The sequence below is a fragment of the Alosa pseudoharengus genome, unplaced genomic scaffold (genome assembly GCF_046254945.1).
Source record: "Alosa pseudoharengus isolate Yale_2024_CS ecotype anadromous, Long Island Sound unplaced genomic scaffold, YU_APseudo_1.1 YU_APseudo_1.1_scf_11, whole genome shotgun sequence".
Lineage (NCBI taxonomy): Eukaryota > Metazoa > Chordata > Actinopteri > Clupeiformes > Clupeidae > Alosa > Alosa pseudoharengus.
In genome coordinates, this window is record NW_027468576.1 from 23,150,283 (window position 1) to 23,176,200 (window position 25,918).

At 43.4% G+C, this 25,918-nt stretch overlaps 1 protein-coding gene across 3 annotated transcripts; it reads right to left on the reverse strand.

Moving 5' to 3' along the window:
- Nucleotides 1-160: 160 nt before the first annotated feature.
- On the reverse strand, nucleotides 161-21,206 carry cpeb2 (cytoplasmic polyadenylation element binding protein 2). Of its 3 annotated transcripts, XM_076278468.1 has the most exons (11): nucleotides 19,742-21,206; nucleotides 17,228-17,497; nucleotides 13,281-13,371; nucleotides 10,080-10,130; nucleotides 8,026-8,049; nucleotides 6,864-7,037; nucleotides 6,508-6,597; nucleotides 6,145-6,263; nucleotides 5,814-5,928; nucleotides 5,513-5,694; nucleotides 161-4,414 (listed from the first exon to the last, which is right to left on the reverse strand). In XM_076278468.1, exons 1-11 carry the CDS (start codon nucleotides 20,954-20,956, stop codon nucleotides 4,187-4,189), a joined length of 2,559 nt encoding a protein of 852 aa, XP_076134583.1. In that variant the 5' UTR covers nucleotides 20,957-21,206; the 3' UTR covers nucleotides 161-4,186. The 3 variants fall into 3 exon arrangements, with proteins under 3 accessions (XP_076134583.1, XP_076134584.1, XP_076134585.1); XM_076278469.1 differs by lacking the exon at nucleotides 8,026-8,049; XM_076278470.1 differs by lacking the exons at nucleotides 8,026-8,049; nucleotides 10,080-10,130.
- Between the last annotated feature and the right edge of the window lie 4,712 nt (nucleotides 21,207-25,918).

Genomic DNA, 25,918 nt, shown 5'->3' on the forward strand with positions numbered 1-25,918 from the left:
ATTCATATTCTACAGATGCAGTCTTTCTAAGTACCTAGATCCATTTCCGCCAAGTCTCATGTCTGGTCCAGTGATAAAATAATTTGTGTCAAGACCTATTAAGTCGATTAACCTGAGCTCACTAACTATGAGATAATCAACCACGACAGAACGCAAACTGTGTCCGAACATAATGGGTCTTTATTCAGGAAATGAAAGATTGTAATCAACACCCCATTTAAATACAAAACAAACCAAAATAAAAATCCACGATATTCATTTGCATATCAAAGAACCATTCAGTAATAATTACAATCTGAACCACTTGTGTGAATCTACACAAACTCTGATTTTAGAAACTAGTAACTTTGACAATATTACAAAGATTTTGCTTTAAAAATAATTCAACGTAAAATAATATTTTAGCAATTAGCATCATAAAATTATATATTTATATATATTCCACATAAAAATAAAAAACAATATTAATGACACATAATATGAAAAATTATTCCAAGTATTTTGCTACTAGTCTATTTAAATGAAATAAAAAAGAATCCAAACCAAAATGAAAAGAAATAGAAATATGCATGAAAAAGTCTCTCCTTTTGTTAGCAAAACACTATCCAAAATAACTACAATCATTTACATCAGTACAAAGATATCTGGATTTAAAAATAGTTGCAATGAAAAAAAGGGGGTTTATTTTCTGACAGTAAAAAATGACACTGTGAATCAGAAATTTGCAAAATATGCAATGAAAAAAATAAATCTGCATTAAAAAGGTTTACACTGTTATTCTTACTTTTTTTATACAAACATTAGAAACAGTATTGCACGTCACAACACAGATTCGAGGTTAGTCAGCCTTTCAAAATGTGTTATATTCAAGTTTCGGAGCATCAATGAGGAGAGGCTACGAGAGTCTCGATGCAACGGGGGGAAATCTCAAGTGTCTTCCATGAACATAATAGAACCCTCAATGTGTATTTCCTTCAAACAAAATGTGATGTTTTCATATATTAATCATATTAATACATTACAAGAGTTTATATATTAATATATCAATATATACATAATTGCATGGGTGTTGAAACTGTCTCTGTTTCTTTTTCGTCATAAACAGAATCCTGCTTCTGGACAGAACTATAAATATTAGGGGAAATAAAATGTGTAAAATAAGTCTATTGAAATAGAAAAATACAATCCAAATCAAATAGTTATTCGTCTACAAAAATAGTGAAATAAATATGATTTTTACAAAAACAAAAATAACCACACACGTATACACATACGCATACACACATACACACACAAGCGTACAAAGCAACAGTGTTCAACACAGAAAACCGGACACGGTACTCACAACACAAAGAGGCCAGTGTCAGGGGAAAGTGGTGTGGCTAGTGCCGATGCTTTTTCTAGTGTCACTCTTTCAACCATTTAAACCCAGTTCTAACATAGCTTTGTTGGGAGTGTCGACAGTCACAAGAACCATGACACTTAAGGTGAAAGGTTCCTTCATATTTAAATTCATCTTTTAGGCATAGCTCAGCAAATCTCATATGCATGATTCATCCTCCATTTTGATTTGACCAGGCAGAGCAAGCAATGCCTGCAAGGAAGCACTACCCAAAATTCTCCCTGACCTCCGTTAGAACACACAGATTACTGCTCTGCATTCACATAGAAAACCTAAGCCCACTTGCAAAAAATATTAAATAACTTATGAAAAAATAAGGAATATTAAAATCATCTGGTTAAAAAATAGGTAGATGTCCAAGGGAAGTGAAATCATTTATAAAATGATGACATACAGGTAAATAAAACGGACAGCTTTTCATTTTTCAGAACTTCAGGGTTAGCCAGCTTGTTGATAACCGTAATGGTAAGAGCAACAAAAGACTGTAATCAAAGAGTAGGAAATTCAGAACATGTAGTGCACTATATATATTATCAAAAGTGATTAGAGAGGTCGAGGGGGCAAATGCAAAATGTGTATCATATTGACAAATAAATACTCTATTTTTTAAAAAACACAACTCAATAAATAAACCTTACAATCTCATCTTGAAGTAGTAACAGTAGAGACACTTAAAAGCTTGAATCACAAACACCAAAAAGACAGCAACACTTGGGCGTGGTGCTCACAGACAAACAAACACAGAAGCACACGACACAGAAAATAAAATAAGATCAACACACACAAATATACAGTACAGTACCAGACAGCCAGCAGTAGAGCTGGCATCCGCGGCTATTAGAGATTGTCCCTAGGAGTAAATTAATTAAGTGTTATAACCGCACAGGATCACAGGCAGGGGATAAATCATAACGGCACAAATTTTGCAATATCTTTGCTCTTTTTCCATGATCATAACTGAATTTGAATGAAGAGGAAAGGAAAATAAATAAAAAAAAATTCTCTCAAGTGATAATTCCCCAATGACACTATTAAGTGATATCCACTTTTTTTTTACTCTGATTTGAGAAAGGACTTCTATAGCTCCTTTTAAACGTGCCTACATATTGCATCAATGGACAACATAACTAACTCTACAGGAGTAGTATGCTCTGTCTAAAAACACAAGTGTTGTCTTCTGACCAACTGCCTGTGTGTATTGAATCCTGTATTGGCTACCTAATGTGTTCATGTAAAATGCCTACCCATTTTACACTGGATAATTCTTTAAAATCTGGCTATTAGCCTTTTGTCAGCTATGGTCTATGCTACATCGAGAAACACTGGTGAGCGTATGAGTATAGGGAGGTAACAATAAGTAGGGTCAAGGCAAAATGTTGTCCTAATATTCCTCTTTATCTACGTTGAAACTTAACGAAAACCTCAATCCACACTAACTACAGCCACACGTTACACAGACGGCATGTACACTAACCACAAACACCACTCAGTTTTTTTTACATCTTTTTGTGTCGAAATCCTCACAAATCACCGAATACACAAAGATGGCCAGACGTACTAGTCTAAAACGAATGTTTCTGATAGAATAATCATGTAAACCAATCATCACATCAATGCATGCATGTTTATTTTTGTAATAACTTCTCAACTTAATTAACATTTGACACCAAGGTCATTGATAGTTTATTTTGTTCATGCTACATATAGTGTTCAGCTTTTTTCTGTAATATGAGTTTTGTTACTTGTTTTCTTTCTCTATATGTTGTCAGTAACCTCTATTCTACATGCATTGCAAATGCCGTATACACAAACATGCACTTAAGATTTCACATTCTAGTCTTCATGAGCAACATGTGTTGCCATATCTGAGTGAGAGTGTGGACTGCATTTTAATTTTTAATGATTCCTTTCTAGTAGATGGCATTTAATATAACAACTATACATCTGTTCATATATTATATATAGCAGCAAAGCTTCTTACACAGCTTGTGTGATTAACAATGGTAGATAGAGCTAACTACAAACCAGATTAGTTACTTTGAGGTATTATCTTTTTTGCAGGTCTAAATCGAGAGCAAATATAATCATGTCGTCTTCTAGAATTATTCATTTGTAAGTATAAGAAGCACGTTGAAACATCAGGAGATAGCCTTTTTCATTTTGTTTGTTTGTTTTTTCCTTTCACTTTCTTTCACTTCATTTGTGGCAGAAATGTTTGTTTCATGCTCCCTATCTTAGTTGCTACCTTTGGTTAATGACCTGGGGCAGGCGTCAGAGATTTAAATAATCGAGGGTTTTTTCCAGAGACAAGTGCGCACTTTGCCCACCAGCTGGGGGGGGGGGGGTCTAGCAGCAGACAGACAGGCAGACAGACAGACGGACAGGCTGCCCCCTCCCCATGCAAAAACATTCTCGTATCTACTTTAAATCTCACATATAAAAATAATTTGAAAAAACTACAAAAAATCAATCTCTCTTCTGTTAATCTCCTTTTTTTAAAAAACATGAAAGTACCACAAAAAAGTCATCAAAGCCTGAGATGGCGGGTGGTTTGGTGAAAAACTGAGGCTTGTAGTGTTTTGGCTGCTACAAAAGATACATATTTATATTTTATATAGATATATTTTCATATATATTTATATTTGCTTATAATGTATACTGTTACATACTCTATACTGATAGCTTAGGGGTGAGGGGACAGAACAGTGCACTTTTCCTGCCTCGTGCTGTGTCGTCATCTCTCCACTCTCTCTCTCTCTCTCTCTGTTGTTCTCTTGATGACGCTCAGTTCCAGCGGAAGTGGATCTGGCGCGGGCGGTCCGCTCCCTCCTTGACTAGGGGCTTGTGAAACTCGCGGCCGGCGCGCGAGTGGATGTTAGCCCAGCAGAACTCACAGTAGTACTGCAGGCAGGTGACGTTGGCGCAGAAAAAGGGTGCAAACTTGCCCCCGCAGCGCGCCCCCTGGCACTCGTCACACAGCTGGTCGTCCAGGACGTAGGGCTTCACCTCTACCTGCAGGGGGCAGAGATGTACACACATACAGGTGAGAAAGCAGTCAGGGTCACACTAATGGCTGTTTTCCACTGGTTCAGGCAGTGCCACCAGCTGAATAGAAAGATTAAATATGTGCAAAGACTTATTGTTATACTTATGTATAATAGGAATTATTAAGTATGGCAAAACAACATATAATCATTGTGACAGTATGTCAGAGAGTGCACATGACTTTTAAAGGTCTCACCACTCTACATGCAAGTCCTTATCTAATTGGAAAGAAATCATATTGAATCCGGTGCAGTGAAGTGGATTGGAATATAGGTAGTTACTTAAAAGCTCAGTCTATGAAGATAGCCCTCTTTGTGATGGTAATAATTAAAAGTGATTAGAAATTGTCAATGATTTCCAAGCAGGTGAAGTGATAAAACTAGACTGCGTGATGAAGTTGAATGCCTTGAGACGTGGTGTTCTGGAAGACAAAACAGGCCCAGTCCTAGACAGTGTGGCCTCTGGACTAATTCAGTTCAAACAAGCTTGCTACTCACCATGGAGACAGCTGCTATTATAACATTACAGTCATACGTGTTTCTACCCCTTTAAATAACAAAAACACCACAAGCCTGAGAATGTGTCTTTCCCTGACTTATCTCAGTTAGCCCTCACTCACCTCTATTTGTCTAAGATTCAGTATCTCACTTGCTGGTATAATTTTATTTCCAGATTCAGTCTCTCACTTGCTGATTGTACTGCTGTTCCATTGCTGACTGTTCATGCTGACATTCACAGCTGAAGCATAATTCTTCAAAAGTACAATGTGCAGTTTTTGTTATATATATATGTTTCTAAACATAATTATTAGACTATTTTCTAAGTGGTGTGTCTTGATTGTATGTTTCAGCCTTTTTATTGCAATTCTTTAAATTGATCAAGGCTTAAAACATTGAATGAAATAATACAGACCTGACATGAAGAGTCAATAAGGAAATATGATCTCACTACTACTTATTAGTATCTTCACTATGATAGCTTTGGTCTGGTATAATTGTATTTCCAAAATAAAAAACACATATTCCACCAATAAGCCTCTACTAGTTAGATGAAGAAGCTCCATACCCGTTTGTCAATATCTCCATGCTGCAGCTGAACGAATCGCGCGCTGATGGCAGCGATGTAGCTCTGCTGATTGGAGAAGGCCACTCGGCCCGCCCCCTTAGGGTACTTGAGTTCTGGGTCAGTATCGATGCCAGCATAGCAGACGCCACCGTACAAACGATCCATGATCATAGCCAGCTCCACTGTAGAGAGGAAAGCACCACAACAGAGGGTTAATCGGGGCAATGATGGCAAGAGAGAGAGTGGTTGAGAAATGGACCGGAATGAGTGGAGATTTTAGTGAGCGGTGAAGCGCGCTGACCTGCACGAAGGGGGCGAGGGACCCCACCCACAAAGATGGTCTTGCGTGGGTCAAGGGGCTGAGAGCCGTCCATCACAAAGTCACTGTCACTCAGATTCCACGGACGAATCTGGACCTAAGGGATAGAAAAGACATTCAGAAAAAAAATATTTATAGTGTATTATCAAAATTAAATGAACATTGTCTGAAGCATCACATTAAAGTCTGGCTTCGACTTCACTCTAATTGATTCTGTGAGTTGGAACATTTTGTTGGCTGGCATCCGTGAGGCTTGTACAAGAGGCTTTGGTGCTGGATAAATTGGCTTTGACAAGCTGGCTGCTAAACTCACTGGCTTGTCCTTGATGGTGGGACTGGAAACACACAGGTAGAGCTTGCCATCCTCCTCCAAGCAGGCCTCGATCAGAGCCTGAACAGAGCTCTCCTCTTGGAACAGCAGAAAGGCGTAACCTAGACAACACACACACACACAATTTCCTCTTATCAGCTAGACAAGGCACTGAATCAGTTCAAGCCTGTAACTAAGGCAACCAGTATGCAGTAATGAAGCCCACTAAATATAGCATCCTTTACCGAAAAATATCAAGACCCTCTGTTCTGCACAAAACAAATAGTTTAAAACTAGCTTGGCATATAGGTAATATGGAAAAATCCATGGCTGAGTCTGGACTGGTCAGCTGGCCGTTGATGTTACCTTTAGGGGGGAAGTAGGATTTGCTCTCGGCCTTGTGAGGCCAATCCACCACCAGATGGCCAAAGCGGCGGAAACTGGAGGTGATCTCATCTATGAGGAAAAGAAGAAGAAAAAAATGGTGTGTGAGTGTGTGTGATGACCCTTAAGCCTTCATGTCTTACGAAATGTATCTTCAGAAGTTCTATTTACAGAGTTTACATTACTGAAATCCTTAACCACAATGTTGCTCAACATTTAATTCTTACATTTATAAATAACAGAAAGCACCATCATTATCAACACAATAGTATCACCTATATGAGATACATAGCTTGAGAACCTGTGCACACATTTTGTTCTCCAGTCACTGTACTGACCTTCATCAATGTCTGGAGGTAGGCCTCCCACAAACACCTTGCGAGAGAAGCGCTCAATACGCTCCCCATTTTGGTGAGCGTAGCAGTTAGGAGAGCCAAGAACTCCAGGGACGCCCTGGTTGCCATGGCCATCGTCAAGGAGAACATCGTCGATCGGAAACAGGGAGGAGCGCCCTGTTGGGAGAAGATGCGTCAGACCGGATTGTTGGGAAACCCCAAGGAGTGCAAAATCAGAGACCAGACCCTCTTCAGCAAACCAGCAGTGTGGGTGGCAGCCATGTTCTTAAATTGAACACGCCCATCAAGCAAACAAGTCAAACTGGGTTAACTTCTAGTGAAATTTGATGGTGATGTGAATCATCACCACCCGTTACCAAATGGCTTGTAATACTACCGAATCAGTTTGCTGTCGAGTGCGTGTCCAATCTAACCTGTACTTCCATACGTGGACATGTAAAGACACACTACTCTCAGTGACTATGAGAGGGAAAGCTGATTGGATGGCTTGGTGTGGAACGGTGTGCATTACAGCAGGGCCACTCCAAGGGGAAGTACACGCTGATAGATTGATGAGAATGGTACGCTTACAATTAATTCAACCCATTTCCCTGGGAAACATTGTGATACAATCAAGGGAACTAACGTCCTGTATTGAAATAATCTTCTTCTAGAAAGAAAGAGCTACCTTGGAGTGGTACACTGAAGTAAATGCAAATTAAATTCTGCTGTTATACAGCAGAAATACAATAGATACTGACTAATAAATATTCACTCATGAATAAATAGCTTTTGCCATCCTATGAAGAATATTAAAAGTAATGAGAAAGAGTTGAGAAACCCACCACATCCCAACATGTTTTGGCCTTTTTCTATAATCAACATGTGATCGGACTGGTCATTAATCAGAATTACACAATAAAGCAGAATCTTAGTCCCTATCGGAGTGTTAGGCACGTGGGAGTGTGGCTGCAGGTAGTGACCACTAACAAAGCTGCCTTTCACCGTATACGGGCCGGTGGAGGCGTTGGTTACTTGAAAGAAGAGTTAATGACGGAGGCGGTTATATGATGAGCATGTTGTGTCTGCGCGTGAATGTATGTAGGACACGCATATTGTGAGCCATGCGGACACACACAGCACATCACAGTGAGCGGGGCGTTACCTCGTCGTCTCCCATAGCTCCGTGCTGCATGTAAACAAAGCAGAGTAGAGTTTTAGCAGAGAAGAGAGTGGAAACGAGATAGAGAACTGTGCTGATGGATGGGGCGGAGGTTTTATGAGCTCTTAGGCTTCATGTTCATTTAAGGCTCTACTCTTGTAGGGACACGGTCAGTTTACCAAAGGAGACTAGGTGGGTGTGAGGTCTCCCCTGGTAAAAATATGACTGACATTTTTAATACTTTTCCTTTTTTTTTACAGTGGGTCATAAGGCCAACCACATTCAAAGTTGACCGTCTGCTATGTTATTTTCCATCTTCATTTCCAACTCTTGACACACAATATAGTATACTATAGAATGCACTAAATGTAATACCAAACATCAGTTTCTCTTTGACCAAGCAAGGAGTAGATTCCCTTGGCTTGTCATCTATTCATGGGAAGTCTTACATATGACATTATGAGTAACCTGATGAGTTTCTGATCCTTGAGGATAAAGTTGTATCACATCCACCCCACATTTATCACATGCTCATCAGGCGTTCCAGATGATCATGTGATCTACATCACTGAACGTCCCATGTGATAAGTAACTTCCAGGCAAAGGGACTAGTGCCCTGGATCATGTGACAATGCGTTTGAACACCCCCTCCCCACCCCCCTCCAGCTGAGCCAAACAACCCCAGCTTGTTTTTGTGACCCTATAGCACGACATGACCCACAAGCTGAACTAGTTCGCTTCTCCTCAGGGAAAGACTGAGCGTTCACTTTTTTATAAAAGTTACACAGAAGGAAGGAAATCACTTCACAGCCGTTTCACACTCACATTATTTAAGTGTACTCAGCATTCCTTCTGATATAGATATGTGTGTGTGTGTGTGTGTGTGTGTGTGTGTGTGTGTGTGTGTGTGTGTGTGTGTGTGTAAATACAAGACACGTGACACCCATCTTCCCTTCAAAATAAACACAGCAAACAAACAGACAGAATCACACATAAAGGATTGCATGGAAATGTCAATGACCAAACTGTGCTTGCCATTGCAAACTCAGAGACTGAGAGTGTGATGGCTCAAGGATTTAGACTTTGGCCATGGCATACAACACTGACAGTGATGACAGGCCAACACTTTACAACTTATTAAATTAAGTCATGGGCTGATGATATAATATGATATGAGCTCATAATGAAACCATTATGCAGGATGTGAACTCATGTATGCCCTGGTGGTAGAGGTCATCTTTAAGGACTCAGAGTTCAGACAGTCCTATTTCAGTAATGAACAACTGAATGTGTAGCCACCTGTTCAACAAAACAACAGTGTACAAATGCCAGTTCTGAGAAAGCACATCCAAGCAAGGTAAAAGGGGAAACCAAGTAGACAGTAAAGCACCAAATAGCTTGGCAAAGCACTAGACCAGTTCAGTCCAGCTAAATCAACAGCAAGATTGTATCAATTGTCAGTCTTCTGACAATATGTCAGATACAGAACTTCATCACAGAGACCTAAAAGTCTTAGTTCATCACCTTGGTCCAATTGTGTTGAACATGTCTACCAACCTTCTCCTCAGTTACAGCACTGGCAACGTGGCTGGCCTGGTTACTCTCCCTGTCTACAGACTAATATTTCTCTATTCATTTGTTTAAAATAATTCCTCTTAGACCTTGATGAAAGGATTTTGATCCATTAACATTTTCTTTTCTCTTTCCTTTACTGTGTAAAGCACTTTTACTGTGGTCAACCACAGGTTGTTTAAAACGGTTCTATATGAATAAAATGACTTCGCTTGACATCCAGTTCATGTCAGATTCAGATTAAACCCCATCCCCTAGCCTGTAGTTAACGCAAAGCTATAATCTCCAGCATGAAGAAGCCTTAACATATACAGATGTACACACACACACACACACACACACACACACACACACACACACACAGTGCAGACCCATGTCAGATTGCATGCAGATTGATGCAGAGAAAACACGCAAAGATGAAGAGGAGGGGAGGCCACGCCTGAATCATTAGTCACTACAGCAATGAGAAGAAGGAACATAATTACCATTGAGCATGAGCAGGCCATCTGCCCCGGGGTGAGGGCATCCCACACGGCCTGGACACCAGAGAGACAGACACACAGACAGGGAGAAAGACAGACAGACAGAGAGCAGGATGAGAGACAAGTATGGGACAGATGGACAACAAGACAAGACCTCCAGGGGGTGCCACCATGGGCCCAGCAGAGAGAGAGAGAGAGAGAGAGAGAGAGAGAGAGAGAGAGGCAGCTCGCTCTGTGGTCATGTGACTCGTTCCAGGCCCCCAAAAAACCAGGGCAAAGAACACCGCCGACAACGGCTCCTCTGTTTTCAGGCTGCAGACGACGCACAAAGCCATCTCCTGTGCTGACGGAATACAAAACAAGCCGCCCGGCCCATGTGCCCCAACGAGCTGGATGGGCTGGGGCAGACATCGCCGTCTGAGTCACCTGTCTGAGTATTGGCCATCACATGAGACGCCAGATGTGTTTTCCATCCCACTTCTGGCACCATAGCCCTCATAAAAATCCCCTTGCTGACTTCATGGGCATGTATGCCAAGAGCCTTATACATAGCCTATAGACAAGGTCCTCTTCTAACACGACTTCGTCTTCATGTTGTATTCAGCAATCTGTGCCGCTTGGATGTACTGCAGCTTACACAAATCATTTTCATTATCAGGTCCATTGTAGCATTGCTAAATGTCTATGCTAAGCTATAAGAACAGCGGACATTACACTATGTGAACATTATGTTTTGCCTTTTTCCAAAGCCCTCTGTGGAACATGCCACATGTCATTTCTAATGTTTGAGTTGTGATATACCACATAATGAGGACATGAGGAGACAAACAAAAAAGTCAGTTCTTTCACACAATAACTTAGAGATATCTTGTGTGATTTTTGATGGTTCTCAAAACTGTATGGTTACAGAACACCTCAAGTGCTTTTGTATGTCAGGCTCATTGAACAGACGGGACAGCGCTGCACAAATGTTTCCTTCAGAATTTTCTCATCAAGCCTTTGCCTTAAACCAATAAGAAGCTCAGGGACGCTCAAAGTCATGGATTGGACTTCCAAGATGTCCGTTAAATGTGTGGGTGCCTGTGGTTGGATGGCTGAGGCAGAGAGAGGAATAGGAAAGAGGAGTGTTTTCTTCTTGCACCAGCGATTGGCAGGTCATGCATATTGTAGCTTTATTTTTTGCTTTCAGGCACATAACATCAGAGATGACCTCAACAATCTTCTGTGTGTGTGTGTGTGTGTGTGTGTGTGTGTGTGTCCAGTGACCAAATATTAGAAGGCATTTACAATGATTTAGCACCCATTATACCCTCCCTAAGAGTTGTTTACATCCCATTTCTTAAACTCTATCAGCTCAGCACATCTCACATTATCTGTCAGCAGATTCCAGTGCCACGCCTGTCTATTCCACTGCCAATATACGTAGGCTATCTAGTCTGGGCTTGTTCCCAACATTTACACATATTGTATGCATCAGCTCAATGCTCAGTCAGTGTTTTTCCTGATTAATTTAGATTGGTACAGACAGAGCTCCTGGGTGAACCGTAACATTGGCACACTGACACCCTGCTAGTTGAAGATATTGCTACTTGGCTTGAAGCTTAATGAAGCTCATCTAGCTCTTTCAGCTTGTGGTGGTCTTTAGGTGTGTTGAAGCTAGAACTACATGGCTCAAAGCTTAATGAAGCTCACCCAGCTATTTCAACTTGTGGTGTTCTTTAGGTGTGTGCTGAAACTAGCACTACATGGCTCACCTAGCTATTTCAGCTGTGTGGTGGTTGAAATGGCTCTTGCCTCACCCTGCCCCCGCTTTGCTGTCACACACAGTATATTTGAGTGAACCCTGCTCTAAATTTAGTCTCTCTCTCTCTCTCTCTCTCGCTGAGTCTTTATGCACTGAAGATTGCTCTCTCTACATCACTCACACTCACACCTCCATACACACACATACAGTCTTTCTCTATAATTAATACATAATGGATTGCTCTCTCTCTCTCTTTCTCTCTCTCTCTCTCTGAGCTGTGAATGCTGCTCTGTGTTCCTGTTCTACTGTATTCTGCAAGGCCACGGCCAGAGCCCAGCAGAATACAGCAGAGCAGGATGTATGGATCCCTGGTCTCTGCACCAGGATATGCACACACACACACACACACACACACACACACACACACACACACACACACACACACACACACACACACACACACACACACACACACACACACACACACACAGAACACAGAACACATTTCATTTAAACTGTTCAAACTGTGTGCAAACTTGTGAGCAGAGCGAAGCGCACATGCGTACACACACACACACACACATGCATGCACAAACACACAAAGAGAGAGTTTATTCTACTACTGTATAAACTTCACTGTACAATCACACTATGCAGCATACATACAGTGTAAACTGAGCTCATTGAACCTCACCGTTAAAAGCCATGAACCGTCTTAAAAGAGCTAACTTGAAAAGAAATGAATGCCAACTGAAGCCATACTGTGCTATTGTAAGCATTGGGGATGGCAAAGAATTTTTCTGTTATTCTCAGCACTTTGAGAGCCTGCCTAATGGGATTTGGAGTCAGATACTAAGCTGCTGCAAGCGTTATGAAATCCCTACATTCTCACTGGCATGTTTCAACCAGCACATTTCCAATTTAGAAGACTGTAGGAGACCGCTGTTAGTTTGATCTTAATATGGTCTCTCTATAGGAGCATATTAATGTAGAATATGAATTTACTGTACGCAGGGCATATTCCTCCTGCATTTATTTTGTATTGTCCCTTGTCTGCAAAAAAGGTGTCTGTGAGATCAGTGGCACAGTGGTAGTGGAGGCGATGAGTGGAAAATATTTGTTCTTTCTATTAACATCCACACATGTGAAGACAACAGCCCTGTTTCCGAAGGCTGGCCGTCTTTAACAGGGAGGCTACACCAGGCATGTAACTGAAGCATTCCGTTCGGGGACCATCTGCTGCAACAATTAGCTTCCTTCCTAATCAATGCAACTGGCTACACCAGACGGGACCATCAGACCAGGCATTGCGTTCATTCTAAAAAACTACACAAGTCTCCTAAAACTATTTTTACATTCCGCGAACTGAACACTTCAGTTATGTGCTTGGTGTAGCTTGCTTATAAGACCTCCCCTCCCCCAACACAGAATGGCAGGTGGACGACTGATGTGAAACTCACCCTTCAGGGGGTCCTGTTCAGCCCTCATGATGTCAATCAGGGAGCTTTCCAGGGAGTGCATATTTAGACTGTCATACATTCTGGGGCGATCCTAAAGGACAGACACACACACAGAGAGAAGTTAGATAGGAGGCTATAACAAGTCAAGCAGACTATGCAAATTGGCTTCAGAGATTTTATTAACAGGTTCAAAACTAATGCACACACCTTATAGTTGCCACTTTTACTGTCCCTCTTTCTCTCTCTCTGTCTCTCTCTCTCTCACACACACACAAACACACACACAAACAAAAAACAACTGTTTTCAGGAGCAGGAGTATTACAGGATTACTATTTGCTGGTGGGGCGTGCGGGCAGGCGCGTGTGTGTGTGTGTGTGCGCGCGCGTGTGTGGTGTGCGTGCGTGCATGCTGTGCGTATGCGGATGAAAATTCTTTCCGTGTTTGTTCACCTCGGCCACAATAGCGTGTGCCTGCGCCGCGCGCCACCTCCACAACAGATTCCCCCCACTGGCCCGCAGAGGTTCGCCGCAGCCCTCCAGGGAACCCAGCCAGAAACCAGGAGCCGCATTCTTAGGGGAGAACTGGGATGAGAGCCGATGACCTCACCATTGTTATATGGCAGGACAGTGGCTAAGGGGTGGGGGGCAGCATTTCACCCTGGCGTGCGATATTTAGACAAGGGGGGCATCCCAGTACTGCATTGCAGCATGGCAGTAAAAGATTCCAAAGGTACCTAGGTTTGGTTTGCTATGGGGTGGGGGGGGGGGGGGGGTTGGAATGTTCCTTTAACTCCTGTATGTAATATATAAACCCACAATATGCCACGCTTAATACTTTCGAACACACACCACAGGACATAAAACCTACGAAACCCCACAGGTTGTCCAATCCTCTAACCTCTAATCCAAAACCCAGGCCCAATCCACAATGCTGGCCTTAGCCTCAAACATCTGATTGCTCTGGACCAGAGCAAAGTATTAGAAAAGTGAAACTAAACACGTGTCAGTCATTGTGCTGGTTCTCATCCAGAAACTGGGCGTGAATGGCCACTCTCAAAGTCTGAAACAGCAGCAGAAGGCCTGGGAAATAGTCTCTGGGATAATACCAGATTACTTCAAACCCAAGCAGAGTCCTTCTCTCCAAGCCTGTTATTAGCCCAGCCCGGCTTTAGGGGCATCCAAGGGACAAAAACACCAATTAAACGAGACAAAGGGGACCAGCGACACACAGGTTTGTATCACAAAACCCAAAGAGAGAGACAACAATGAATACTTATCTGAAAGAGCATGATAACAGAGATTAATATCCCACATTTCACCAAGTCTTACAAATGTAACATTTCATTTATAACTAGGAAGACATTTGTCACTTGTTGTCATTTTTGATGTATTAGTTGAAAGCTTTAGAGAAAGAATGGTGCCTTAAACTGTGATCAGAGCTTGCATCTGTGGTCATTCATCAGCCTCGCCATTGAAAAGCCTTGTTGGAATGAATCAGCACACACAGATGTCACCATTGGACTCTCTCTCTCTCTCTCTCTCTCCCTCTCTCTCTCTCTCTCTCCCTCTCTTCTAAAAATCGGAGGCTGACAGATTTGGTGAGCGGCATCTCCCGTGGCGAGCCTTTCGCCCTGCCCGCTCCTGCGTCATGCGCCGGACAGCCGAGGAGCTCAATCTGTCAGTGCCATGTGCTCCGCCCGGTGAGCCTGTCTGCTTTAGCCTGGGCGCTGCTGTTTAAAGAGGAGCTTAGCCATCCGTGCTGTCACTCCTGGGGCCAGAGGCAGGGGGTGGGGGGAGGGGGAGCGGTGGGGACGGGTGACGGGTTCGGGCCGTGTGCGACTGTGCGCTCTGCCTCACGCTACGAGAGCTTAACCCGCTGCACCGCTTTCAAGGTGTCGGAGGGGCTGGCTAAAGATAGCAATAGCGACCGCTCCAGGAGGGCCAAAAATAAAGCCGGTCCCGAAAATGTAAACCTGGGGCTGGGAGCATGAGCGAGCAGGTCGCGTGTCTGGTCAACATGGAGTCCCGTCCCTTTCCAAGTCCCAGCCAGCCCTGAGTGCAACTGAGTGATGTTAAGTAAACAGCTCTGGACTCTTTAGGCCACCTTTCCTCTTGTCTTTCACTTTCTCCCTATTCTCCAGAGCTGATGACGGAGTGGATTTGGAGCTGGAACGTGGGCCCCAGCAGCAGCGTGTGTTCCGACAGCACCGCGAGGCAGGAAGGAAACACGGAAAGGACAGGAAAGGAGAGGAGAAGAGACATGCGTGGAATGCTAGGAATTCCGAGTGGGACACTGTTTATGGAAATGAACAATACCGCCGTGCCGCGCCAGCTTCCTGGAAAGGGAGAAGGAATGACAGAGAGAGGGAGAGCACTTAAGAGAGAGAGAGAGGAAGACAGAGAGAGAGGGATAAGGAGGGAGGGAGAGAGTGACGAGGGCCAGCTACTGAAAACATCACGTCAGGGAAAACCAGCATGTTTGTCCAGCCCAAGTTCTGGAGAGGTATGCTGGGCTCCACCAGGCAGTAAGTACCCTTTAAAGGGACAAGTGAGGACGCTGTGCCCCTATGTGGATATGACTAACAACTCCAACGGAAGCCCCACTACATTTAGGCCAAAAGGTTTCCAAAGATGCATATGCCATAATGTTTCTTCCACAATATTGGACAGGGCACAGCTCGAAACCCCTGGTGAAGGCATCAACCGTCACCCTGTTTTCAAGGTAGCGACACCAATGAGGTGGTAACGGCAGACTTGAATTGAGTAACGTCTCCAACACCCAACTCACTCCTACCAGCCAACACCTTTGCCATTGTTGACAATAAATGAATGTGGCAGTGCTTGATTGAGATGCAAATGGCCCCCATTCTCTGGGTTTACTGGGCTTGGCTGAGACATCCTTAGAGGTGTTTTTGCATGTTTCTACTATGTCCTTACCCCTCCTTTTGATGTCTGATATTTTGTTGCCTTCCCTTTTTGCTTTTTTTTGGCTCCGAAACCCATATGTTGAAACCAGGCTCAAAGTCCTTCACCCCTCACCCTCTCTCTCTCTCTCTCTCTCTCACTCACTCTCAATCCCTTTCAATTCCTCTCTTGCTCCCTGGATCGAGCTCCAGCTTATAATTCAGGAAATTATTCTGTAATCCTTTGAGTCCAGCATTTTTCCACTTAGAGTGAAAGGCTGTCCAACCTCCTTCCAACAAACACGTACACACACACACACACACACACACACACACACAGCACTGCATCTAACATCCACGGCCATATGGCCTTTCTGTTTACATTTAATGTTTCTCTCAAGAAAATATGACAAGCACGGAAGCCACTGCAGACAGGAATGCACTGCACAGACTGCGTCTTTAAAACAAAATAGAAGACTACCATACACACATCCACCTGTTTTGGATATCAGTGTGAATAATGGTGAGCCATCCGCCTATCTTTCAGGTTTAATCAATTCAACTCTGTCACTGCGGACATCTTGTGATAGTGTTTGTCTTGACTGGGACCTGGCCTGTTCAGATGATGCATCACATGACCTTAACACAGATAGGTAGTCACCCTTTGTGACTGATTGGGCCTTGTGGGAAGATGCTGTGCTTCATTTCCAGAGAAAATCGTCATCCCTGATTGGACAAGATGATTTTCTCACCAAACCCCTCCCTATATGGCCATGTGTAAAAGGTATAGAATCCATATGAAGGATTTTTGGTTGATACTCTTGCGTATACCGTTTGCATATGACTGAGATCAGGAGGCATTAGGGGAAGTGAGACATTCTTGCCACAGAGCACATGAGCAAGCTTCTGAAATACTGCACTCACCTGTGAGCATTAAAACGAACCCATACAGGCACAAGACTATGGTCCACAAACGCATCTGGCTATCCATGTACACACACACACACACACACACACACACACACACAGAAACATACACCATACCTGCAGTGGCAACAGGGTATTGCTGTTGTTATCTGTGCGGAAAACGTTCTCCTCAATCCAGGACTTGGGCCCCAGGGAACCGCCCGTGCGGGGGAACTTGGGAGGGGCGATGACATTGCTGGAGAAGGGCTTCTTCATGGGGGACACCTGGCTCATGGAGCCAGGGACCCCCATGCCTACGCGACGGTGGTCCCTTCCCCAGGACATCCCTCCAGAGGTCCAGCCGCTACCCTGGTGACTGCCCCCCCAGGGAGACTGCTTCATCATGGGCTGCAGGAAGGCAAAGGGGACCATTTAATTACACTGAAGGTATCATTTTGAGACAATTGTAAGTGTGTGTGTGTGTGTGTGTGTGTGTATGTGTGTGTGTGTGTGTGTGTGTGTGTGTGTGCGTGCGTGTGTGTGCATGTGCCTGTGTACATGCATAATCATCTATGTCTGCTTGGGGGAGAAAGGCAGAGAGACAGATACAGAGAGAGAGAGAGAGAGAGAGAGAGAGAGAGAGAGAGAGAGAGAGAGAGAGAGAAAGACAAAAAACATCCATGTGCAGAATCACTCATTAAACACACACTCTTTGTCCGTGCACGTCCTAGACACAATTATATAATGTATAATGTGAGTCTATTTCTATTTTGCATTTGTTTTGGCATATATGCGTGTGCAGCTGGCTGGGTGCGCTGTGCTCCACTGTCCTAATCGCTCCCACAACAAATTTTCTCCAGCAACAGTGGCCTTGCATACCCGGCCCTGCAGTGACGACAGGGCTAAGAGGCTTTAGGGCTTTAGGTCTAATACAGTGTGTCCTGTGCACTCGGACTCCAGCAAAGCACTCTCCCACTCGCTCATACGTGCACACACGGGTCGCCTCGCGATGCGCAATGCACCACACGCCCTGGCCCGACCTGCACACACCCTTGATGTATTCTAAAACATACATATGTGTCTGATTCACGTTGCCATTCATGAGTAAATATGGTAAAGATGACATATATTATGCAAATATGTAAACTAATAATGTATGACTTCACTTGAGATCATAGTTACCATTGATGCCTACTGCCTAAAGAACCCTAGCCTGCATTGGGACAAAATAAATGTATTTTGTAGCAATGCCATTTACAACTGGCTGTTTCTGTGATTTAGGACACAAAAGGTCTCTAAGTTAGGCCGTGTTTGTCATTCAATACCGTCTATTTCCATCTGACAACGTCTAGACTGAAGACAAGATTGCAGAAGTGCCTAGATTTGCTGAGTTTAGTCCAACCCACACTCACACACACATAGAGAGAGAGAGAGAGATTTATACATGTAAAATGAAAGTTGTTATTAACTGGCTATTTCATATTCCTTACAGTTTATGTTAAACAGAGATAGAAAAAAAATCAAGACTCATCTCTCTCTCTCACACACACACCACTCAGGTACTTCAAGACTTGAGATAGCCTACTGACCTAAGCAGCTATGGTCATCCTCAACACTCTACTAGGCCTATAACTTCACTTAAGAGTGATTTTGTAACTGGGCCTGTGATGTCTCAATATGTCTACATGTCTATACACAAAGGACCACTCCCTGACATTGTCATGTGACTGAATCTCTTCCTCCCTCCCCGTCTCTCCTCCACCTTTTGATGCCTCTACCCTGTGAACCCCAAATGCCACATGGAAAGAGGTCATGGAACGTCCAACCAGTTCTTCAATAAACCAAAACGAATACAGTGAAGTGACCCGTTTTTCATGTGGCGAAGTTTGTATCTCCTTTTACTCATGTCATTCCTATGAGTAGAGTTATCTCGTGTGCGCGTCAAAACAGATTCAAAAAAAGACATTGCACTAATATACTTCTTTATATCGTTTACGACGCGTTTATTCTCTCTATCTATCTATCAGTCTATCGATCTGTCTCACACACAAGCACACTCACTCTCTCACACACACAGGCGTCCTTGAGGCCATGTTATCTCTGGAATGTCACGTGAGTGTCTCTTACAATGTCACGACTGCTCGCAGTGGCAGAGCTCTGCTCTCATGTTGATACATAAATGAATAAAATGCTGTCTACGTATCAGCTCAGTGGTGCAACGCTGCATTTGCAATATGGAATGGCGATATAAATGGGGAATGCAAGCTAGAGAAACTAGCGCATAGCAGTCGATTGTCTAATGCTACTCTGGAGTGCGCTGTTTCGCACAGACAAGGCCGCATTTGTATTCATCACATAGGACTGACAATGGCTTGGGGTTTGAGCGTGGCAGGGGAGGAATGGTGCATTGTCTATGCTCTATTATCTTGGCAGTGGATACATTAAATTGTTCACTCATCAAATTCCACCGTGAACATAAAGGTATATTTGTAATAAGCAGGTTATAATCAATGTGACAGTGTAAGATAATACATTGTTACGCCCATTGTCCAAGAGATGCAACTGGTATTTTGTAATGCGATTAAAGATGCCAGGTTAAGGGTTGATATCGCACAGCAAAACACTGCGGTTGAATTTAAACTGTAGCCTCACCTGGTGATGGTTGTAATTGTTCCTCTGCTGCAGAAAGGCTCCCTGTTGCGGGTGCATCTGGGGACTGACCGGGGACCGGCGGCTCTGAGGCTGCTGCTGGGGGATGTTGATCTGGGGCGAGAAAGGGCTGCTGAAGCCCTGCACGTTAATCCCGGCGCAAGGATTAGTAGACACCGACGAAAAGCTCTGGAAGAAGGCCGGGTTGATGGAGGAGGGAATCCCCGGGTAGAAATTGTTCTCGTGTTCTGCGTTTGGTATCGGGTTCATCGCGTTTGCGTGGCTGGGGTTGGCTGAGTTGGAGATAGGTGGTGGTGGGGAGCTCGTCTGAACGGACCAGGGAGTTCCGAAACCGGGGAGAGACGGCGAAGCCGAGCCACCTCCCGCATTCTGCATATCTTGATGTGGGAGGTTGGAGTAGCCGGCTCCGATACCTCCGGGCAGTATGTTATTGCCGGTACCGGTGCCATTGCCGTTGTTTATGTGATGGGAGTTAGGGGAGTCCATTTGGATATTTACCTTGTTTGGATTCACGGAAGTGGGCGATTGCGACGCGGCAGCAACCACATCGGCTTCTGCCTTCTCCACCGATAAACTGCGAATTTGATCGTGGCTCGAGTCCGTGTTTGGATCGGATTCGTTCGGGCCGGCGGTGGTGTAAGGCTGCTTCTGAGGCAGGTGACTAAATTCTCTTAGGGGTGGGGGTGGCTCCGAGCAGCCGAACTCAGCCTGCTGACTTAACTGCTGATGTATTTTCCGGTCGTGCTGAAGGTCACAGATCGACTGCGTCGGACAGAACTGTTCTTGACCTACAGTTACTTTAAAATCGTCGAACTGCTGTTGGTTCTGACAAAAGGCGTTGTAGTCCTGTGTGTTAAAGCCCAGTTGGTTGCTGTGGTTGTTGTTGCTGCTGTTAGATTGCAGATGCTCGTGTTTGCTGCTGTTGTCGTTGGTTTGTTCGATTAAAGGTGGTTGCTGCGAGGTTGTCACCCCCACAGGCCCATCCTGCATGTTTTGCTGATGCGCAGCAGCTGACAGGAATAGAGAGGACACGCCGGGGACGGTGTTGCCAGAAACAGGAGTCGAGTTGGGGGAGAGCTGGCCGGTGGACACCGGAGAGGGGGTCGAGTAGGATCTGAAAGCGCCTCCGCCCAAGAGTGTAATGCTGTTGTTGTTTATACTTACTGTCTGAAGCAAGCCAAATCCGTAATCCCCCATTTATTTGATTAAAATAAAAAAGTTGCGTCTTTTCAATTAGAACAATAAGAAAAGGCTATATACAGTAGTGTTAGATAATACAGCTCAGCTTCCTATAACGAAAGAGGAGGGGCCAAGGTCGAGTCGGTCGTTTTTCCTTGTAGTAGCCTCGACCTGTGTATTCCTACGTTTAAAGTGTTAATGATTTTTGTCCACCATCCGGTTTAATTTGGTCGTATCGTCGTAAATTCGTTCCGACCGACCAAACGTCCCCCTCCTCATTACCTGCTGATATGCTGCGGCAAAGGATTAAAACCCCTGAATGGACGTCACGACTGCATCATGATTTATTCTGGCCCCGCCTCTCCTCCAGTTTGGGCTACAGCTGACACTGCATTGGTTACGTCATTTCATTAATTATTCAGAAGGTGCGGTACAGCGTCAGGATTTTTGAATATTGAACAGAAATATTTTGGCTGCACATTTGTACCGCCGCAGGATTCACGGGTGGATTTCTGGAGCCAGCACAGGACACTTGCATCACACAAAAAAGTAGCCTACCCCCCTCTGTAGTTCCGCGTTGGCTGAAATAATGAATTACTTGTAGGATAGCCTAACTAGAAACTCGTAATAAGCCGGTAATTAACTCATTCATGCCCGGGTGTATTTGTCACTATTCTAGTTCAGTGCCTATCATTGTAATAGGCACTAAATAATTAGTTTAAATAAATAATTTATCTGATGTAATTCATTAATCCAAAGTGTTTAATATCAATAGGCTATCAGTTGCCTCAATTTTTGGTTGAGGCGTTGGCAGGACAGATAGCATGGCTTATTCCATATTCACTTTTAGGTATCTATTTCTATTAATCAAGCCTTACATCCCCAACCGCCCACTGCGGTCTTCTGGTGAGCGTATGTTGTGTCGACCAGTCATAAAAACTGGGTCTAATTCCAGACTCTTTTCTTCAGTGGTTCCATGTTGGTGGAATGAACTGCCCAGTGCTCTCCGTTCCTGTGGTAGTTTTGGGTCGTTTAAGAGGGGTCTAAAGACATTCCTATTCAACATATACTTAGTTGTTTAAGCGCTTATGTGTTATGGTTTATATAATGTTGTTTTATTTTAATTGGGCTGTTAATTAATTTGACATTATTGTTTATTATTGATATTCTCCTTAATGTAGTCTTAGCATGTTATTGTTTTTATATTATTGATTGAATTGACATTATTGTTTTATTATTGCCTTTCCCCTTTTTTACATTGCTTTTTTTATTAGGCTATTGATTGAATTGATATTATTGTGTACTACAACTATTCTCCTTACTATATTTGACCTAGATTTTAATCTGTTCCCTGTTCATTTTTAAATATTATTATGTTGTTTTGTATTTATATGTCGCTTTGGACAAAGGCGTCTGCTAAATCCATAACCATAACCATAACCATAACCATAACCATCTATTTGTGACCATATGGCGTTGTAGCACTACATTGGAGACTTCTGTCCAGCTTGTGCCGACGCGTCACAATAAGCAGTGACGCGTGCTTCTAAAAATAGCATATTAAAATGCAGCTGCATGTCAAAGAGATTTATTCTTCATGCATATGCAAGCCCAAAGTGCAATTCGGATTTAAAAGAGCACGTTTTACAGCTGTTTAAATTTGTCTTTTTCTCTACAATTTATTACACAACCAAATAAGATATCATGGTTTATTCCGTAGACTATATGTCCAGTGTAGTTTATGTGTGCATGTGTGAGAGAGATTTCTGTGGCATGTCTTTTTTGTTTTTAAGGCCTATTTTGATTGGATTCAGGGAGAACAGTGGTGGTCTGTAAATAAAGTCAAATGATGTTAGTCATTCATTGACACCTCATAAACTTCCACAGGGATTTATTATGTCAATCCATAAAATTAGATAAGATAAAACATAAAATTTGTGTTGCTGCTTTTAAATTCAAATGTATGGATACACATTTGTAAATACATCTACGAGTCAGAATTGTTCGTCCACAATGTTTAACAACATATAAACCTCCCAAAATGATCTGTTCAACTTGAAATTTAGTGAACATTTCTCACATTGTGCTCTGTGCTTGAAAAATGTTATGCAAATACATTATTATTATTATTATTATTATTATTATTATTATTAGTGTAGCCTATCCCTAGAAAAAGTAAAAGACTGCTTTTGTTCATATTTTGATAAAAGCTATACCACCAGTGTACAAAGATTGTCTTCGAGTCATTTTTGACCGGCAGAGACATAAGCAACTACACACATACAACTACAGACAATCCACCCCACCCACACACGTGCTACTGACTGACCTCAGACAAACGAGCATTTCAGTGGAGAGGTACCCAAATCTTCAGTGGTTAAATGTAGCCAAAGCTCTAAGGGTGTGCCCAACAACTGAACATTTTAAGCAGTTTTACAGGGCCCTTTTTAACCTTTTATCCTTTCTTTTTCATTGGGTGAGTATCTCAGCCATTGTATACGTCCCCATGACAGAGGATGATTGAAGGCCATCATTTCTGGGTATTGCAAGAGAAATATTCTAATTGTGCTTGGGTATTTGTAGAGTTCATATATCATGTTAATGAATTTTGTTTAAATCACTGAATACTGTGTATTATGTGTGTGTAAATTATCTGTGATGAACCAGGATGCCACCAGGAATAATCATGAACTCAATCTACTTTTCATCTGGTGCTGTACAGCAATTGGTTTCTTGAGGAGTGCTTTTCCATTCAACATTTGAATTTCCTCCAGTGGCAACACATTGATGACTTAATATGAGAAGAGATACCAGTGCGGCATCAAGCACTCATTTGTCCCGACGTTCCGCCTCGGTCTATGTGAAAGGGACAGTCGTTCCGCGATTCTGGTACATTAAATCGCGGCGATTTTGGCAGTGTGAAAAGGCCTATAGTGTGAGTGTCCTATATCGCATCACGCATTCATCTTCATGTCTTACTGCAAAACATCTCTCCATTCAGTGATATCTCACACATCATCTGTGTCCCACGGGGGTACTCCTCTTCTCCTTTCCTGGTCCATTCTCTTCAGCTGTTAGTCCTGTAAACAGACACTCGTACCCACACCCCCACCCTGTCTCCTGTGTCCCATATGGGACAGTCCCATCAGCACGGGGGGCAGGTGTGGGAGCCCTGGACGGTACCGAGGAATCACTGCCTGGGATTGGGCCGACTGCATTAAGGGTGGGGTGGGGTGGAGTGAGTGTGTTTGAGTGTGTGTGTGTGTGAAAGGTTGGGGGGGGGGGGCGGTTGTAATAATGGGGCAGGCTGCCAGCTGCCCCCCATCCTACTCTAGACACACACTGATTAGTAGGAGAAGGCACGGGGGATGGGGTCTTTGGACATACTAAGGAAGGATCGGGATTTTTTCCCTTGGTGGGGGTGGGGGGTTAAGAAAGGAGGGTGGGGGTGTTAAGAGCACTCCAATCCCAGCTGCTCTACCCCTGGCACAGCCTGAACATGACACCTCAATCCCAGTTTGACAACTTTGCGCACACGTACGCATTGCCACTCACACACACACACACACACACACACACACACACATACATGGACGCTCATACACACAGTCCTGCTGACACATTACACATGCTGTTGCTCACCTATCCATGAACGTATACACACATACATCGTCAATCACCTGACCCACATAAACATATATACAATACATGCACCCTGACTCACACACACACCCCTGCCCACCCCACCCACACACAAACATACACTCAGAGTAGTTCACACAAATAAATATAGTCGCAGATGTCCTCCCCCAGCACACATGTGCTCACAGAAGTAATTTTAGCACCTGCGCGTAACCTATTTCCCTCTCCATATTTAGGGCCGCAGTGGGGGGACATTCACAGTCCTCTCTACACACTGGGCAAAGAATCTGAATTTAAAGCTCACTAATCGCTCCACTTGTTGTTTTGCTACACCACAGAAGTAACCTGATTATATAAGTAACCTATATGAGTAATATTTCTTAAATTCATGTTATTTGATCTCTCTCATATTAGAGCATGGGGTGATTTTCATCCACTGAAAGTTTAGAAAGCATCTACCATGTCTGCTTCTGTGACAGATGACACACACACACACACACACACACACACACACACACACACACACACACACAGTAAGAGATAATCATGTGTGTGTTGTAGATACACTCCTAGCTGGAGATCTTAACTAGGTTTCATGGAAACAGTGTTACCTATTAGGCCCAGTGTGCACCTGCCTCTCTGATCTAGGCTGATATCACATTACAGCCTCTGTGAACATTAACGCAAACAAGCTTATTCTGTGTCCCCTGAGGAGAGGGGCTATGCTACGGTCTAGTATAAGAGCAGAGATGGAAGTCTTTGTGAGGGTTAATGTTTCTCTCTCGGTTTCTCTTTCTGTCTGTCTGTCTGTCTCTCTCTCACTCTCTCTTTCTCTCACTTTGTGTGTGTGTGTGCGTGTGTCTTTTCTGTATGTGTGATTCTGTTCCTGTTCAGCTTCAGTTTCCACAGCAACAGATAATCTATACTCCCTATTGTCTGTGTGATTACATCATTTGGAAGAGGTGTTTGTGGGGGTGTGTGTATGAGTTTGAGTGTTAATGACACAGTGCTATTCGGTGACTATTAAGCAGACTGATTGTAAAGACCTACTTTTGATCAGTTTCTTCTCAATCAAAACCTGCTTATCAGGTTTGGTTACTGCTGCAGCCACATCTTCAGGACTAGCTAGTAAGCCTGTTGGTTAGTGAGGAGCATAGTCACTGTAGGCAGGTAACTTTCATACATCACAATAACTTTGGAGTGATTGTTATGGGGTTGATGCTGAGTTTATTTCTCTCTCTGTGTTTTGTTTTGGCCTATTGGTAGCGTTGCCTTGGTTCCTTCAAACTGCCCTATTGTTTTGTCTCCTCCCCAATGGTTGTTGCAGATAGACACACA

Bases quoted from the DNA above. Each gene is read 5' to 3' on its own strand.
- cpeb2 (XM_076278468.1), bottom strand. From the start codon at position 20,956: ATGGGGGATTACGGATTTGGCTTGCTTCAGACAGTAAGTATAAACAAC. The intron at 7,038-8,025 runs GTAACGCCCCGC...TTCTCCCAACAG, and splicing joins GAGCTATGGGAGACGACGAG to GGCGCTCCTCCCTGTTTCCG. The intron at 6,598-6,863 runs GTCAGTACAGTG...TTTTCCTCATAG, and splicing joins ACCTCCAGACATTGATGAAG to ATGAGATCACCTCCAGTTTC.